This window comes from Artibeus jamaicensis, unplaced genomic scaffold, assembly GCF_021234435.1.
Source record: "Artibeus jamaicensis isolate MK-2021 breed Jamaican fruit bat unplaced genomic scaffold, CSHL_Jam_final contig_685, whole genome shotgun sequence".
NCBI classification, from domain to species: domain Eukaryota; kingdom Metazoa; phylum Chordata; class Mammalia; order Chiroptera; family Phyllostomidae; genus Artibeus; species Artibeus jamaicensis.
In genome coordinates this window covers 29,396,857-29,412,312 of record NW_026521924.1, presented here as the reverse complement: position 1 = coordinate 29,412,312, position 15,456 = coordinate 29,396,857, and the positions used below count along the sequence as shown (strand labels likewise).

General features: G+C 51.0%; 1 protein-coding gene across 3 annotated transcripts in view; it reads left to right on the top strand.

Annotated features, from left to right (window-relative positions):
- The window catches only part of NFATC2 (nuclear factor of activated T cells 2), a 124,960-nt gene that overhangs the window by 42,750 nt on the left and 66,754 nt on the right, over positions 1-15,456 (top strand). For all 3 annotated transcript variants that reach the window (XM_037133633.2, XM_037133634.2, XM_037133635.2), the window contains exons 4-5: positions 14,198-14,400; positions 15,182-15,354. In XM_037133633.2, the coding sequence (XP_036989528.1) occupies positions 14,198-14,400; positions 15,182-15,354 (376 nt within the window). The remainder of the gene's footprint in view (positions 1-14,197; positions 14,401-15,181; positions 15,355-15,456) is intronic.

Here is a 15,456-nt window from a genome sequence, read left to right as displayed (position 1 = left end):
TGCGGCACTTTGTAGGCACTTCATAGTCAGAAAAAGAATGAATGAACCTAAGCCTGGGCTTCCTCATCTCTAAAATCCAGATGGGCACCCTCGTCCTTCTGGCCTTCAGACTTAGAGCAGGTTCTAAGGTGGGGATTTCCAACCAGCGTGCCGCACGGGCTTTTAAAGTATGCAGTGCCTGACGGTTGAGTCGGGGACACTGACCTCTTTTCCCTTAGACGGTCCAATAAAAAAGGGAAAATGGTTGGCACAACAATAGCTGTTCAGCATGAGTGAACAAAAATCACACCTATTTTTTTTTGTCAAATTGGCAAAAAAATTACTACTTTTTGTTGGTGTGCTGCAGAATTTTAGCAATTTGTGTATGTGTGCCTTGAGATGAAAAAGGTGGGCAAGCGCTGCTCTGAGGGGTCATGATGACGTGCCCCAAAATGCTGGGCAAAGCGTAGCTCTGATGGCTTTTTAATACGTTTTTGTGATAACAAAGGTAATAATGGTTAATGGAGAATATCTAGAATATACAGACTACTCACTCATTGGTTACTAATTAGGTACCCACTAAGTGCCAGTCTCTGAGTCCAGGTGAAGGAGAAAAACGAGGTGTTTATTTCAATGAGGAAATAGACATTGAACAGGTCAAACCACACATAGGGCGAGTTTGGATCACGATGAAGTGTTTCGAGGGGGAAAAGTGGGTGTAATAGGAGAGAAGTCCTGGGGAGGAGGTGGTTCACTTCCTATTGAGGTAGTCAGGGGGCTCCTTGCCAGGGATGGGTTCCTGTAAGTTGGTATTTGAATGGCAATGAGGAACCAGGCAGACCAGAATCAGGGAAAGAATGGTCCAGATAGAGGCAATGGCAGGTGCAAAGGCCCTGAGGCAGCAGAGCCTGGGTGTTTGAGGACTGACACGGGGCGTGTGGCTGCCTGCTGTGGATGTAAGAAGGGAAAGGAGGAGGGAAAGCTGGAGAGAGAAGAAGGACTCAGATGAAGCAGGGTGTGGAACTGGGTTTAATTTTTTTATGCACCTGGAAGCGATTGGTGGGTTTTAAGTGGAGGACTGATGTGATCTGATTTGCTCTGAAAAGATCCCTCTGGCTGTTTTTGGAGAATCTGTGCAGGAGGTGGGGCAAGAGAAAAGCAGGGAGATTCTCAAGGGGGTGGGCACTGTGCTCTAGGCAAAAGACGATGGGGGGGGGTCCCAGGGAGGTGGAGAAGGTGCAAGTGGAGGATTACAGGTATACTCTGGGGGTCTGCTGGTCACTCTTTGTGATGACCGGGAGGGGCTTCCAATGCAGACTTTCTGCAGAAAATGTACCCCCTCCCCCCCGCCACAGTGTCGACTTATTTGAAGAGTGGTTCTCAACGGAGTGATTTTATTCCTCAAGGAACATTTGACGAGGTCCAGGGACATTTTTGGTCAATGCAACTGGACTGGGGGCTGAGCGGGGGCGGGTTACTGGCATCTAGGAGGAAGAGACCAGAGGTGCTGCTGAAAATGCTGCAGTACACAGGACGGCCCCGCGGCAGAGGGCGACCTGGCCCCCAGATCCACAGTCAAGCTGGTCAGCAGCACAGAGGCCGAGGAATCCCAACTCACTAGTTTTTCTTTTTTATCCCATTCCTTAAATACATTGTGGGGCAGTGATAATCGCAAAGGTACCATCCATCTACACAGGGACCCGATCCCTCACCAAAGGGGCATGTAGTGATTGTTCTGAAAAGCAGCTTCCAGCCTCCCATGGCTGAGAGGCTCTCTGCTGAATGAATGAGTGAATGAATGAATGGATGAATGAATGAATGAGTGAGTGAATGAGTGAATGAGTGTGGACCGGCCTCCTTGAAGGGGTGAGTCAGATTGGACAGGCCCATGCGCTTCCATCACGTTATGAAAGCCAGGCCCCGGGCGGCTCTGCACAAGAACGGGCTCCTTGTTCCTGGATGATGGGATTTGTTGAGCTGCCAAAGGGCCCCGCCTCTCGCAGGTCACCGCCAGAGGCCCGTCTCAGGGCCGTCTGGCCGTGTGCAGGGCACAGGAGTTATGCAGAGCCCTCCAAAAACCCACCCTTTGAAATGAAAGAAATTGGATCTTAAAATCCCAAAATAGCATGCGGAAAGGTACACATCACGTCTGCCTTCTCCCTTTTTTCCCCCTTGTGGCAAAAGTGACTCAGAATTCTTGGGCAGGATCCAGGCAGACCTGCGCGGCCCTTGCATCAGGGGCGGGGGTTGCAGTTTGGGGATAACGCACCTTTTTAGGGCCTTGGCGGGCTCAGCCTTTTCCCACCCATCCCCTGGTTCATTTTCAGCTTTTGACCCGAGAGAGGGAGGAAGGCCCATAGCTTTTGCCTCGCCCAGAGTCCCTGTCTGTGGTGGAACACTGAAGTGAAGCTGACGTGCAGTGTCTTGGGGGTGTTTTATCAAAGTCTTTTGGGGGCTGCTGTTGGGGCTTGGAGCCATGGGATTCTTGTCCCTGCATCCTTTTGGGGTGTTCATGCTGCATCTGTGCAGTGGTGTTGGGTACCACTGCTCAGGGTGGGATGTAGGTGGGTAGGGTTTCATGAGCTGCCTTCTGTCCCCACTTGCCCCTCCAAGAGGCAGCAGTCTTCCTCCTGTCCCCTGCTTCTCCCAGGGCCCAGGGCCCTGCAGACAGCAGGCACTTTGTTCGTCAGTATCAGGGAGGTGCCCTGAGCCAGAGAAACATGCTGTCTCTTGTCGTCTGGTGTTCGGGTGAACACAGGTGGCCCGGGTGCGGGGGGGGTGTTGCCTGCGCCTCACTTTTCCCTCCTGTCTCCACGAGGCTGCCAAGTCCCTGCACTTTTGACTCAGTCTCTCCCTGTGCCGATCCCTCCATGCTGCCTGGAGAAGAGATGGCACCTTTTATTTTTCTAGCCCGAGTTTGTCTGCTCATCGACTTCCAATGGAATTGGCCTAGTATAATACATCTCTTTCATGGTGAGACACATTCCTGCAGCCTGGCTCAAACGGTAGTGAATTTAGGCAGACTCCAAACGTGGGGATTCTCTCCCAGACATGAATAAGTCTCCTCGCTCAGGGCCACTGGGAGGATGACTCACACGGCAATATGTTGAGCCACATAGGAACCGGGGAGTTAATCTGTTCATTTATTTGTTCAGAAAATATTTATTGAACATCTACTATATGCCAGGTACTGTTCAAGTGCTAGGGCGCAGTGCTGAGCAAACTTTCGTTCCAGCGGGGGTGGGGACAGACAATAAGCAAACACAACATGTAACACTTACTGCTGTTGGGAAGGAACCCAGCAGAAAGGGGGGGAGGAGGCTCTGCTTTAGCGGGGCTGCTCGGGAAGGCCCTGAATTTAGGCTGACCCCAGAAGACTGAGGAGGAACCGGCGCTGGGAAGACCGGGGGAGAAGAGTGTTTCAGGCAGAGGGAACAGCAAGTGCAAAAGTCCTGAGGTAGGAGCAAACCTACCTGCCTGGTTCAGGAGCAGCAAGGGGGCCCAAGTGGCCAGACCAGCGTCAGGGACATGAGGTCGGTGGCGTGGGCAAGAGCCCGATCAGGCAGGGCCTGGTAGGCGGTGCCGAGGAGTTTGGATTTTATTCTAAGTGTCTCTGAGGAGCTGTACATTTTGGGGCAGAGAGACAATCCAGAAGACTTTCTTCCAAGACCTGAGACTTGGGGAGAGGAATTTAATTGTCGAAAGTCACCCAGCCATAGGTGGATGAATTGTAATAAAAGCCGCACGCTCTATATGTAGCTCTTTCGATCCAACAGCCCGATGAGTGTGCAGTGTCACGAGTGCCACTTACAGATGAAGAAACTGGGGCCCGGGGAGGAAAACTCGCTTCCCTCTCAGGACAGGGTACGTGCCAGAGCCAGGACGTAACCCCAGGCAGTCTGGCTCCAGGGCCCGGGATGCTGGCCCGGCTCCGGAGGGCTACAGAGAGGAGCCGTCCAGAGCCTTTGTTTGGCTTCTTCAAAACAAAACAAAACAAAACAACAGAAAAGCCCCAGCTCCTTCCAAAGGTCAGCTCAGAGAAGGCTCGCGTATTTCAGACCAGGATTCCAGACCCATCTCCCAGATGAGTCAGTTGCTCCTTGGCCAGCGGAGGTTGTTGGTCAGGCCAGGGATGCTGCTGGGGATCCTGAGCTGAGCTGGTGTTTCTGTGGAGTGGACCGGAGCCGGGGGCTGGGAGTGGAGAGGGGCGGGCGGAAGCAGAGAAGGGAAAGTTGGTGTTCCCGGCCCTCGACTACAGGAGGGGACAGCCCAGGGGTCCAGCCTCTTTGTTCAAGGACCCCTGGGGGGAGCCTGTGGGAGAGGGGACTGGGGTGTGGCCTTTGGTCCTGGATCCCATTAGGCTAATGGGCCTCGGCTCTGATCTCGCCACACCGTGTTCTAGGGCTTCCTCCGGGTTTCAAATGCGGACATGGTAATTGGAAACAAATTTAGCGTGTTGCAGGCCATCCAGCGCCTCTTCAGTGAGCGTGCTTGCTGTGCGGTAGATATGTCTGTTTTTAATTTCCAGTGATGTGAGAAATGTAGAATGACTTGATTCCTAATTTAGAATGCCGAGAGAGACTGACTTGCTTTGCTTTCAAGCCTGTGCAAAATGGCTAATTCTCTTGCGATGGCTCATCGTGTGCGTTTTCCGAACGTAGTCTTATCTGGGTGGGATGGGGGCACACCTGTTCAACACCGGTCACAGAGGTCTCCCGCCAGGCCGAAGATACATCTGGCCAGCAGGATCCCAGCGCGGGGGAGAGCAGACACAGGGCTCCTGTGCCATCACGCCCTGCAGAGGCTGTCCCCTCTGGAACAGGGCAGCCCAGGTGCCAGTTTTGCAACCAACCGAGGCCTGCCCACGCTGGGCACGGCACAGTGGTCGTTGTGGGCCTGGACAGTAATTGCCTGAGCTGGAGCAGAGCCAGTGTGGGCGGCAGATAGTTCTTCATCATCGGGCAGAGCAGGGTCATGTGGAATGGCATCACTCAGGCCCTACTGGTGGGCTCTCCTCCCTCCCAGGGCTGCTTACACATCAAGCACCTGCCTGGTGCTGTAGACATTCCAGGTGCCTCGGTGAGCAACTCAGATAAGCTGCCGATGTTCTAGTGGGGGAGGCAGAAAAAAGTCAGATAAATATATCGGGTGGTGATCATGGCTCATGCCTTGTAAAGCAGGGTGGGCGGATGAAGGGGGGGAAGGGTGTGGGGTGCCATCCTGGGGTCACAGCTGGGGACAGCCTCTCCCATCAGGAGTCATCTGAGGAGAGGTTTCAGTGGAGAAAGGGATGAGCCCTGTGGACACAGGGAAGAACCTTCCAAGCAGAGGGAATACCAGGGCTTGGATCTGAGTGAGATGTTTGCTGCTGGGGAGAGGGTACGGGTTTGAGCAGAGGAGTAATGAAATCTAACACTTTTTCTAAAGAACATTCTAGCTGTTGTATAGAGAAGACTGCGTACAGGTGGAGGGGGCAGGGTGGGTGGGGATGGAAGCAGGGAGACCAAGATGGAGGCCATTGCACTGGTCCAGGTGGACGCTGGGCCCAGGGAGGAGTCGACTGTGACAATGAGGGTAGAGATGACCGCAGCTCAGACCAGGCTGGAGGCAGCGAGGCTGGTGAGGAGCAGCCCAGTTCCGGGCGGATTCTGAACCCCGTGGCGTGTGGCTTGCTTCTCTCTCGGCATAGGCTCCACCCACTGACTGGAAGGAGCCTGCCGGCGCCCAGCCTGCCTCTCCCGCTGCCGAAGGCCTCCCCCACCTCGGACCCCCGCTCTGGGCTTTGAGTGGGTGGGTCCTGCTTCTCTTTCAGAGCAGGGTAAGCTCCTGCGCCTGCATCGGTGCCCTCATTGCTTTAGTTTTCTTTCTTGTGGCCTTTAGTGAAATGTCAAGATTCAGAGAGAGAAAAGCAGAGGAGGGTCTCTTTCTTGAAGTGAATGTTTTCACTTGATTTTATTTTTCAGGCTACACATTCAGAGAATACTTTTTGTTCTGAATATCGAATCATATTTTTTGTGTCATAGCCCCAGGAACGACAATCAGCAGCTCCCTGGACAGTACAACCCCTCCCCGAGAATGGTCCGAGTCTAGTGGACATTTCTAACTAGGGCCTGATTCCTACTTTGAATTTTATTTTGGTTACACACACATACATACAGACACGTACACACTCCCCACATTCGCACGAATAGGTACATCCGTTCTCACTGTTACACTTTGGAGAGTAACTCTGTGTCAGTGTGTAAAACGCTTCCTTGCCCTGTGCCCTACAGTTTCCCAGGTTGCACACTGCACACCTCCAGGGGGCGCCATTCATATTAACTGTCATGCTGCTTTGTAGCACATTCATTCTTTTCTAATAACAGCATTATATTCCATAATATACCACTAGTGACTTAACTAGTACTCTTTGTTTAAAAATCCTCACCCAAGTATATGTTTTATTGATTTTAGAGAGAGAAGAAGAAAGAGAGGGGTGAGGGGGGAAAGAGAGAAAGAGAAAGGGAAAAAGAAAAAATGGACGTGAGAGAGAAACATTGATCAGTTACCTCCTGTACACACCCCGACCAGGGATCAAACCTGCAACCTAGGTATGCGCCCTGACCAGGAATTGAACCAGCAATCTTTTGGTGTGCAGGATGATGCTCCAAGCAACTGAGCCGCCCAACCAGGGCTTGACCAGTACTCTTTTGATGGGTCTTTAGATTGTTTGTAGTCGTTTGCCCTTTTAAAGAGTGCTACACTGAATAACATTGTCCTGAGTGTTTTCCACACATCTGCCGGGACATCCATAAAATAACCCGCTCACTCCGAGTGGAGTTACAAGGGAGCGCACATTTGTACGTTCGAAAGATAACTGCAAGATTGCCTACTGCAAATTTGGGTGCCCCCGATTTCTGCAGACTCTGCCCTTACGTTTCCCTATTTCAACCGGGTCACGTGTTGCCTGGGTGGCGCCCCTGCGGTCTTTTGCGTGAGTCCCACAGAGCAGAGGAAGGGGGCGTTCCTCGTGCACGCAGACCTGGCTTCAAAGCCCTGCTCTGCCGCTTGCTCAGTGGGCGATCTCGCGTGTCTGAGCCTCAGTTTCCTCTTCTGTAAAAGGCAGAAGAAGAATTCAATAGAACTCCAACAACGCGGAAAGGCAGACATGCAACAACTAATTGGGTAACTCATTATATCTTGCAGTTACGATAAACACAACAAAGAAGACTGGTACTTGGGAGGCCCCGCCCCATCTGGGAAGCAAGGAAAGATCTTGTGAAGTTACATTTGAGCCACGCTCTTCAGTGTAGCTAGGAATTAATGAGGATAAAAGGGCGGGGAGGAAGTGGAGGGACAGGGGCTGTCCCTGAAAAACCAGACACAGGGAAGAATGTGGAAAAGGGGTGGGGCTGTGGTGGGGCGGGGCCAGGTCACGCAGGGCCTTGGAGCCAATGGGAGCTGGGAGTGAGTGATTGATGGCCAGCTGAAGTTTAAGGTCATCAATGGTGGGTGAGGACTGCAGGGGTCGCAGGGAAACTTTGCAGAAAGAAACGGTGGTAACTGCTTTCAGGAAGGAAGAAGCGATGGAGGAGGAGAGAGTGGGCTTTAGGACATAAAACCGGCAGGGCTTTGAGATGGGTCCAATATGGCGACGAGGCCTAGGGAGGTATTGAGAATGAGGGTTTCCAGTGAAGTTACTAACACATGCTCATTAGCGGGGTAGGGAAGGCTTGTTGGGGTGACCGAGATGAGAGAACAGCGAGGAACTGGTTTCCCTGGTGCATGCGGGTGCATGTATGTGAGTGTGTGCACGCACACACATGTGAAGGCCAGGATATGGTGGCAGGTATGTTCTGTGACTTCAGCATCCCCCCAAATACGGGCTGAATCTGGGACCCACGTGCGTCCGTCCAAACCGCCCCTCCACGTGCTGTGTGGCAATGGGGACGGCAATAAAACACGCCCACAGGCTTTTCTGTTCTTTCAGAGTGAAATCTTTGAGGATGATACCAATTTCCTAATATTCCAACTTCAACAAAAAAAATGCTACTTAACATTGTTAAAGTTTGATTTTAGTAAAATTCAAACCAGTTTCTTTGGCCAGTTGCCAGTCTCAAAATCAGTCCCACATTTTTGGATTTGGTGGCAGCCCCGTCCATCTGAGAGTGTTTAAAAAGCTCTGAGCAGAGCTGATAGGGAAATCGTTTTCCAAGGAAGATTCGTTTACAAGAGTTCTCATTGCAGTGTTTATGACGGGGGAAGTTTGGAACAACCTAAATGCCCAGCCATAGGGGTAAATTAAAACTCTGGTTGCATATATCGGATGGAACCACCAGGACTGGGACCTGGTGGAACCACCAGGACTGGGACCTGGTGGGGCAAGAAAGGCACAGTGAAGGTGGGGAGGCAGGGGAGAGAGGAGGGGGCACAGTTTAAGGCAGCACTTGCTCTCAGGTGCCCACCTTGCATTGGCACGACTCTGAGAGCCAGTGCCTCCTTAAATCATGCACGGAGGGCACCTCCCTCACCTTCTGCTAATCCGAGTGCTGGGAAATATTAGGCCGACACTCGAGATCATCTCATAAAACAAGACTTAATAGCAAGGGGAAATGGTCACACTATATTGTTGAGTGGAAACAGTATGTATAAAATAGAATCCCAAATATGTTCATCTGTGTGCCCAGAAGAAAAATCTGGAAGGACATACACTAAAATGCTTCTTTCGAGGGAGTATTTTCTTTGTAATTTCTGTATTTTTATATTATCTATATTTTCCTGCAATGAATGAACCCTTGTCAACTTTGGTAACAAGACCAAGGAAAAGCAAGAATCAACACATACCAAGGCCCCTTTATCTGTGCATCAGGATAGGAGGGGCAGAACTCGAACTTGGGGGTGGTATGGGGATGCTGACTCCAAGGTTCCCTGAGATGTTGGCCTCTGCGGTGCTCTCACTGAGCTGGAGGGGCCGACCTGCCCGCCTTATCACAAGCAGCCCAGACTCGGGAGAGCTGGCCTTTGTCGGAGTCAGGGGTCAGCTGTGACACAGAGGAAGCAACTATCCCCTTATGCCTGGGGTCCCACCCGATGGCTTTCGAGCTGTAGCATCACAAGCAACGCACATCACCCTGCGGAGCCTCAGCTCTCTCACCCAGAAAAGGGGTTGCTAGCCTGCTCTTCTCCGAGCACCGCCGTGCAGTCAATCAGCTCTGTCCCCCGCTGCCCTGGAGTCAGCCCGTATGATGCTCACCGGAAATGCCCCTACTTCTGGGAACCTTGTCGACAGCTGGGGAGATTACCAGAAGCAGAAAACTTTCCCTCTCACCTCGGCTGCAGGGAGTGGGGCCTCTTTGGCTTGGGGAACCAGCTGACCTTGAGCCTGTAGGTTGCAGCATCTATCTGCTGGGGCTGTAAGGTGACCCTGCTTGCCCACGCCCTTGAGAAGACCTGGCCTTTGGAGAAGACTGGAGAGAGACCCTGTGACCAAAATCTCCCTAAAATGGAGACAATGGGGCATTGAGACCTCGCCATCCTGAGACATCATATTGTGTGTGTGAGACCCAGGTCGCCTGTTTTCTGGAGAAGCAAGTAAATAGCGCTGTGCTTTCTGTACCAAACCTTTGGAGAGCCGATGGCCCTTCCAGAATAAGCACGTTGAGCAGTCAGGGCCTGGGCACTTCCCAGCACCTTCTAGGACAGGAGAGGTGGAGGGCGGAGGGGAACTGTCCTTCTCGTGCAGGATGGCACGGTCTCTCTTGTCACCTAGTGTGCCATGCCAGTGTCTGACTGGCCCACAGCAAGGACCGGAGTCGGTGCCTGGCTTTCGCCACACACGAGGGTGTTTCGGGTTGTTTTTCACTTGCTGGGACTTTCATATTTATTTGTCACCCTCCCCTGCCGTTCTGTGATGCCACCTCCTTGTACTGATTCGCGTCGTCCTGTGATGACAAGGAAAGTTTTCATTTCACGGGCACCTACAGGGTGTTGTGTTTGGGGCCCTTCACAGGTTGTCTTACTTCATCTTCAAAAGGGCCCTGGGGTGTGGGAGGTGAGGTCCCCATTTTATAAGAGCAAATGGAAACTCAGAGGGGTGGGGTCGCCGCTCCAGAGACACACAGCCATGAAGAAGCAGCACCGGGATTGGGATTCACGTGGGTCCGGCCCCGTGGGCAGTATATTCTTTCTACTGGCTCACGCCCCTCTCTGGTGTGGCCAGGGGAGGGACGCTGGCCCAGGGAAGGCGGGTTCTACCTGCTCACCTCGTATCAGCTGGTTCAGCTCAGCCAGGGGCTGCTGCGGCGCCCAGAGAGGTCCTTCTTCAGGGACAGGGTGTCTCTCTCAAGAGGCAACATTGTTTTGGGTGCTGTTTCCTTTCTCCATCTCCCTTTTCCTCTCTCTCATTCAGCCGGGAGAACACCCTTGAACTTATAATCAAGCGCTTCTTGTGTTTCATTTGAGGGCCTGGTCAGCACTTTCTGGTCTGGAGTCGCAGATCAGAGAACAGGGACCTAGAGCAGAGGCCGGGGGGTGGAGGGTGCATCGGGGAAGGGGGCAACGCAGAGCCTGAAGGCCCGGCTCTGCACCCTACTAACAGTACGGAGTGGGACAAGTTGCCCGGCTATTGCGGGCCTCAGTTTCCTCACCTGTAAAATGGGCCCGCCCTGCCTGGGGTGGTTGGGATGCTGGTAAACGTTGAGTGCAGTGCCTGGCCTGAGCGAAGTGCACACCCAGCTGCTGCCTCATTGGTGGTGGTGATCATTTATTCGCCATGTGTATTGATCACACTGGACAAAATAAACAAGGTTCCTGCCACCGTGGACCTTGTGTTCAGGTGGGAGAGGGAGAAACTAGGCACATAACTAACAAGAAAATTTCAGATGGTAATGAAGCAACTGTTCCGGTGGTGTGCTAGCGACTGCTTGACATCAGTTCCTGGGGGGAAATGAGCCAGATTTATGGCATTTGCCAGTTGGTGTGGTGTGTATTTCTGAGTGAATTTATTGAGACAAAGTGTTGTGTGATCCCAGCCTTCCTATGTACAACCGTGGTTTACATGACTACCTCCCTGCTCACTTATCTGGCATGACACCAAACAACACATTCCCGACCTGCTCAGAAATATTCCTACTGTGGCTGATTTCAAGCTACCAAGATGACGTCAACTGGCTCATAAAAGTCCTAAAAATTTAACAGTTGGCTCTCAGAAGGCTGAAAGAGCTGGCTCTAGCTCTGGGTGTGTGTAAATAATGTGGTTCCAGAAAGACCCAGGGATGCGAGAACTAAATGTATGGGTGGGAGAGTATTCCAAGCCGAGAAGATGGCTGTGCAAAGGCCCTGAGGTCACACAGCACTTGATGTGCATGGGGAACAGAAGGATGGATGGTGTTGGCAGGAGCCTAATGGTGGGGAGGGAGAGGAAGGCAGAGGCTAGGCCCTCGGAAGCCTCACAGACTGTGGTACCACGTTTCAACCTTATCCTCTGGCCACAGGGTGTCTTTGGAGGCTTGTAAGCTGGGGAGCATCTTGGCCTGATTTGTATTTTTAAAAGATCGTCAAGCTGTTCTGTGGAAGACCAACAAGAGGCCAGTTAGTGGGCAGTGGTGGTCCCTCCAGGGAGAGGCAAATGGGGGCTTGGACTATGTGCGCCAGCAGGGGAGGGGACGGAGGTAGCTGGATTCAGGTAGAGCTGTGGGGATGTGACAGATTTTATCTGCAGGTGTCCCTGGGTATTTACCATGAATACAGTCTGTCTACAGTTTCCCCTCTTCTGTCATCAGAGGAGGAAGGAAACTCAGTCCGTCTCGGCACACTATCTGTCTGCCTACTTTCTTCTCCATACGTGATGCTGTGTCTACCACTTCCTGATAAACCCAGGAGGCGAGCTGAGGAAATATGTTTATTTTGGCTCCAAGTGCAAAGCAAAAACAAAATCTCTTCTCAACACCATCCTCCTTCCTCCTATTTTTCTCACTGAGAACAGTGCCCTGTTCTTCAGTTGGCATGGAGGGGAAAGATAAGAGGCTCCGACCTGGGTTTCCGTCTTTGCCCTAGGGTGCCTCTTGGGGTGTATCAGACCTATAGGTACGTGTCGGGGTGTCTGCCTAGCAGATGATGGGACAGGGTGTCACCTGACTCTGCTCCATCTCCAGCTCATCTCTTTGTACAGTTTTTAAAGTATAGGAGAGTCCTGGTTTTCTAGACCAGCAGTGTCCCATGCAACTGTTCTCCATGATGGCAGTGTTCTGTGTCTGTGCTGTCCCCTACTAGCCATTTGTGGCTGTTCACCAATTGACACGTGGCTAGTGCAACAGAGAAACTGAATTTTCGACTTTGTTTAACTTTTATATTGGGCAGCACAATTCTAGACCATACGTGGTCATCCATCAGGCCTTTGTGTTTGGCGGTTGACTGGAGATTCTACTGACGTTTTATAGAATGTTATGGAAGGGTGGGATCTTGGTTGTGACTTGTCACAGTCCCCCTCAATTTGCAGAGAAGGATTAAATGATTCGCCCAGCGTTTCTTAGCTGGGGAGTGGCAGGCCAGGAACCCACCCTCAAACTCTCGGCTCAATACACTTTTAAAAAATGTATTATTCAAAACCCATGCTAATTTTCACAAATTTCTGGAAATACATTCTTCCTATAACACTGTGAATAAATTTAAAGTCCTCTGACCAACAGTCTCAATATCGATCCCCTTCTCCACCCCTACCAGTGGTCACGGCGTGGCCAATTTGGAGTGCAGCCTCCTGCATCTTTCCCTGTTGTATTTACATGTGTATAAATGAGTGGGTTGAAAACCTTTAGCATTTTAAAATTGGGTTGTATCACGCTACCCATGTTTTTCTACAGATTGCTTTTCTCCTTCAATAGTATATCTTAGATCTTTCTGGATCAGTCCAGAGATCTCTACCTTATTATTATTTTTTAATTGTTGTAGCCTTTCATAGCCTGGGTGTCTCATACTATGCATAAGCCTATTGGTATAACTAATTGTTTATTGTTCCACTTTTTTTTTTAGTAAACAAATTGGTGCATATCTCCTGCATGCACAAAATTTCTGCTAGGTACATAGGAAGAAATGAAATTACTGGGAAATGTGGAGTTTGCATTTTTAATTTAGTAGCTGTTACTCTTTAAAATAGCTATACCAGTTTGTGTTCCTATCAGCTGCATGGCAGTGCCTGGGTCCCCACAGCCCGCAAAACCCCCAATGTAACCAAACATCCACACGCGTGCCAGTCTAAAGGTGAAAAATGGCATCTCATGGTGGTTTCACTCGCATTTGCTTGTTCACACGTCCCGGTGAACATCTTTTCTATGCTGATGGCTGTTTGCTTCTCTGTGAATTGCCTGTTCAAACCTCTTGCTCATTTTTTTCTTTTGGATACTTTTATTAATTCACTCAGCAAATAGATACTAGGATGTCTACCAGGTGCCCAGCGTTATGGTAGGTGCTAGCGATTTTGTGGCAGCTGGAAGAAACAAACATTCCTGCCCTCAGAGAGGTGGGATAGGCGAGGTGTAGGGGAAAGCATTGAGGAAATGTGTGTTAGATGGGAGGAAAAGAGAGAGAAGGGGACAGGGAGAGCCACTGGGGCGGGACTCGGTTGTAAATAGGATGGTCGGGGGAAACGTGTCCTTGACTTACTGCTTTGTGGACATTCTTTATATATTCTGTCTGCTAATCTTCGGTCTGTTACACGTCAGACATTTTTTTTTCCAGTTTTTCATTTTCTTTTGACTTCAGTGATGGTACTTTCACCTTTTTCTTTTCTTAAGTTGCCAGTGCAAACTTTTTAACTGCACGACAGGCATGTAAAAAGTGAAAGTTCCTTCTTCTGATTTTCCCAGACAACCATGGTCAAGAGCTTTCTTCTGGCTATTTTCTGTCCTCACTACCATGTAACATTCCCCCCACCAACCCCCGACTGCCGTTTAAGCCTAGTTTCTGGCTCTTACTTCATAAATGAAAATCTGATCTGCCACATTCTTTCTTATGGCCACTGAATATTCCAACACAGAGAAGATCCCTGGGATTTCCAGAAATAGTCCCTTCTGGCTGGGCATCCAGGTTGCTTCCAGATCTCCATTCCTCCGGACGAAGCAGCAATCCCGTGCTCTTCCTGGTACCCAGGCGTTGCTCTTATCTTTTGTTTGTCGGATCACGGCTGCCACACCCTGCATATCAGTGCTGCTGGAATAATTTGGTTTTGTGTCCTTCCCCACCCCAGCTCCACGGCTACATGGAAAACAAGCCCCTGGGCCTGCAGATCTTCATTGGAACAGCCGACGAGCGGATCCTTAAACCCCACGCCTTCTACCAGGTGCACCGGATCACGGGCAAAACCGTCACCACCACCAGCTACGAGAAGATCGTGGGTAACACCAAAGTCCTGGAGATCCCGCTGGAGCCAAAAAACAACATGAGGGCGACGTAAGGGCCGGGGCTGTGGGCAGTGGGTCCGGAGGCGGGTCAAGTGGGGCCACGAGACAGGGGTTCTGGGGAGGGGGCTCCATGCAGTTGGCGGAGGCAGCCGTGGATGGTGGTTCCAGCCTGTGAGGGGCCCAGGCTGATTACTGCTGTAAAAGTCCCTGTCAGAACAGTTCTTTACCTAGATATTTTTCATGTGGATTGGGAGGAAGAACACTTACACGTCTTTGGATTACCTTGGCTGGGATGAGACTAAATGCCAATTGTTAACAGATTTGCCAGTTGCTAACGTTTTTCACATTTGCTTTATCATTCTCTCCATTTTCCCTGAACCGTTTGAGAGTTGCAGAAATCATGTCTTTGGGACTTTTTAAATACTTCCGTGTACATATCCCAAGAACAAGAATACATTCTTACACGAGCACAGTACATTTATCAAATCCAAGATGTTAATGTTGATACACTACTCTTATCTCTTGAGTAGTCCAGAAGTAATTTTCTCCAGTTGTGTATCTGAGGTTTGCAGATGCTTTGAGAGTCGAAAAGTTGGCATGCAAATAATCTGCCCAGAGAAGTGATTTCCACTGGGATTTCTCTAATTACCTCCGAAGTGTGTGGCCCGCCCCTCTCTGTATAAATCCTTGGTCGGACTACTTGTATCATAGTATCTTCCTGCGTCTGGCCGTGGAATTATTTTGCTTAGCTGCCCAAGGTGGTCTTGTGGGCGAGCCTTCCTGCTCGCCCACATGGCCGGTTTTAAATGGGGCCTTCGACCTTCTGGCAGCATCGACTGTGCGGGGATCCTGAAGCTGAGGAATGCGGACATCGAGCTGCGCAAGGGCGAGACGGACATCGGCAGAAAGAACACACGAGTCAGGCTGGTTTTCCGGGTGCACATTCCAGAGTCCAGTGGAAGGATTATCTCCCTGCAGACCGCATCGAACCCCATCGAGTGCTGTAAGTCGGGCTCCAGGCAGGGCGGGTGTTTGGAAAGCCAACTGTCTGTAACCTCCCGGCACCCCACCCTGCTCTTGGCAAGGCGCCCAGGGTTGGGTGCCC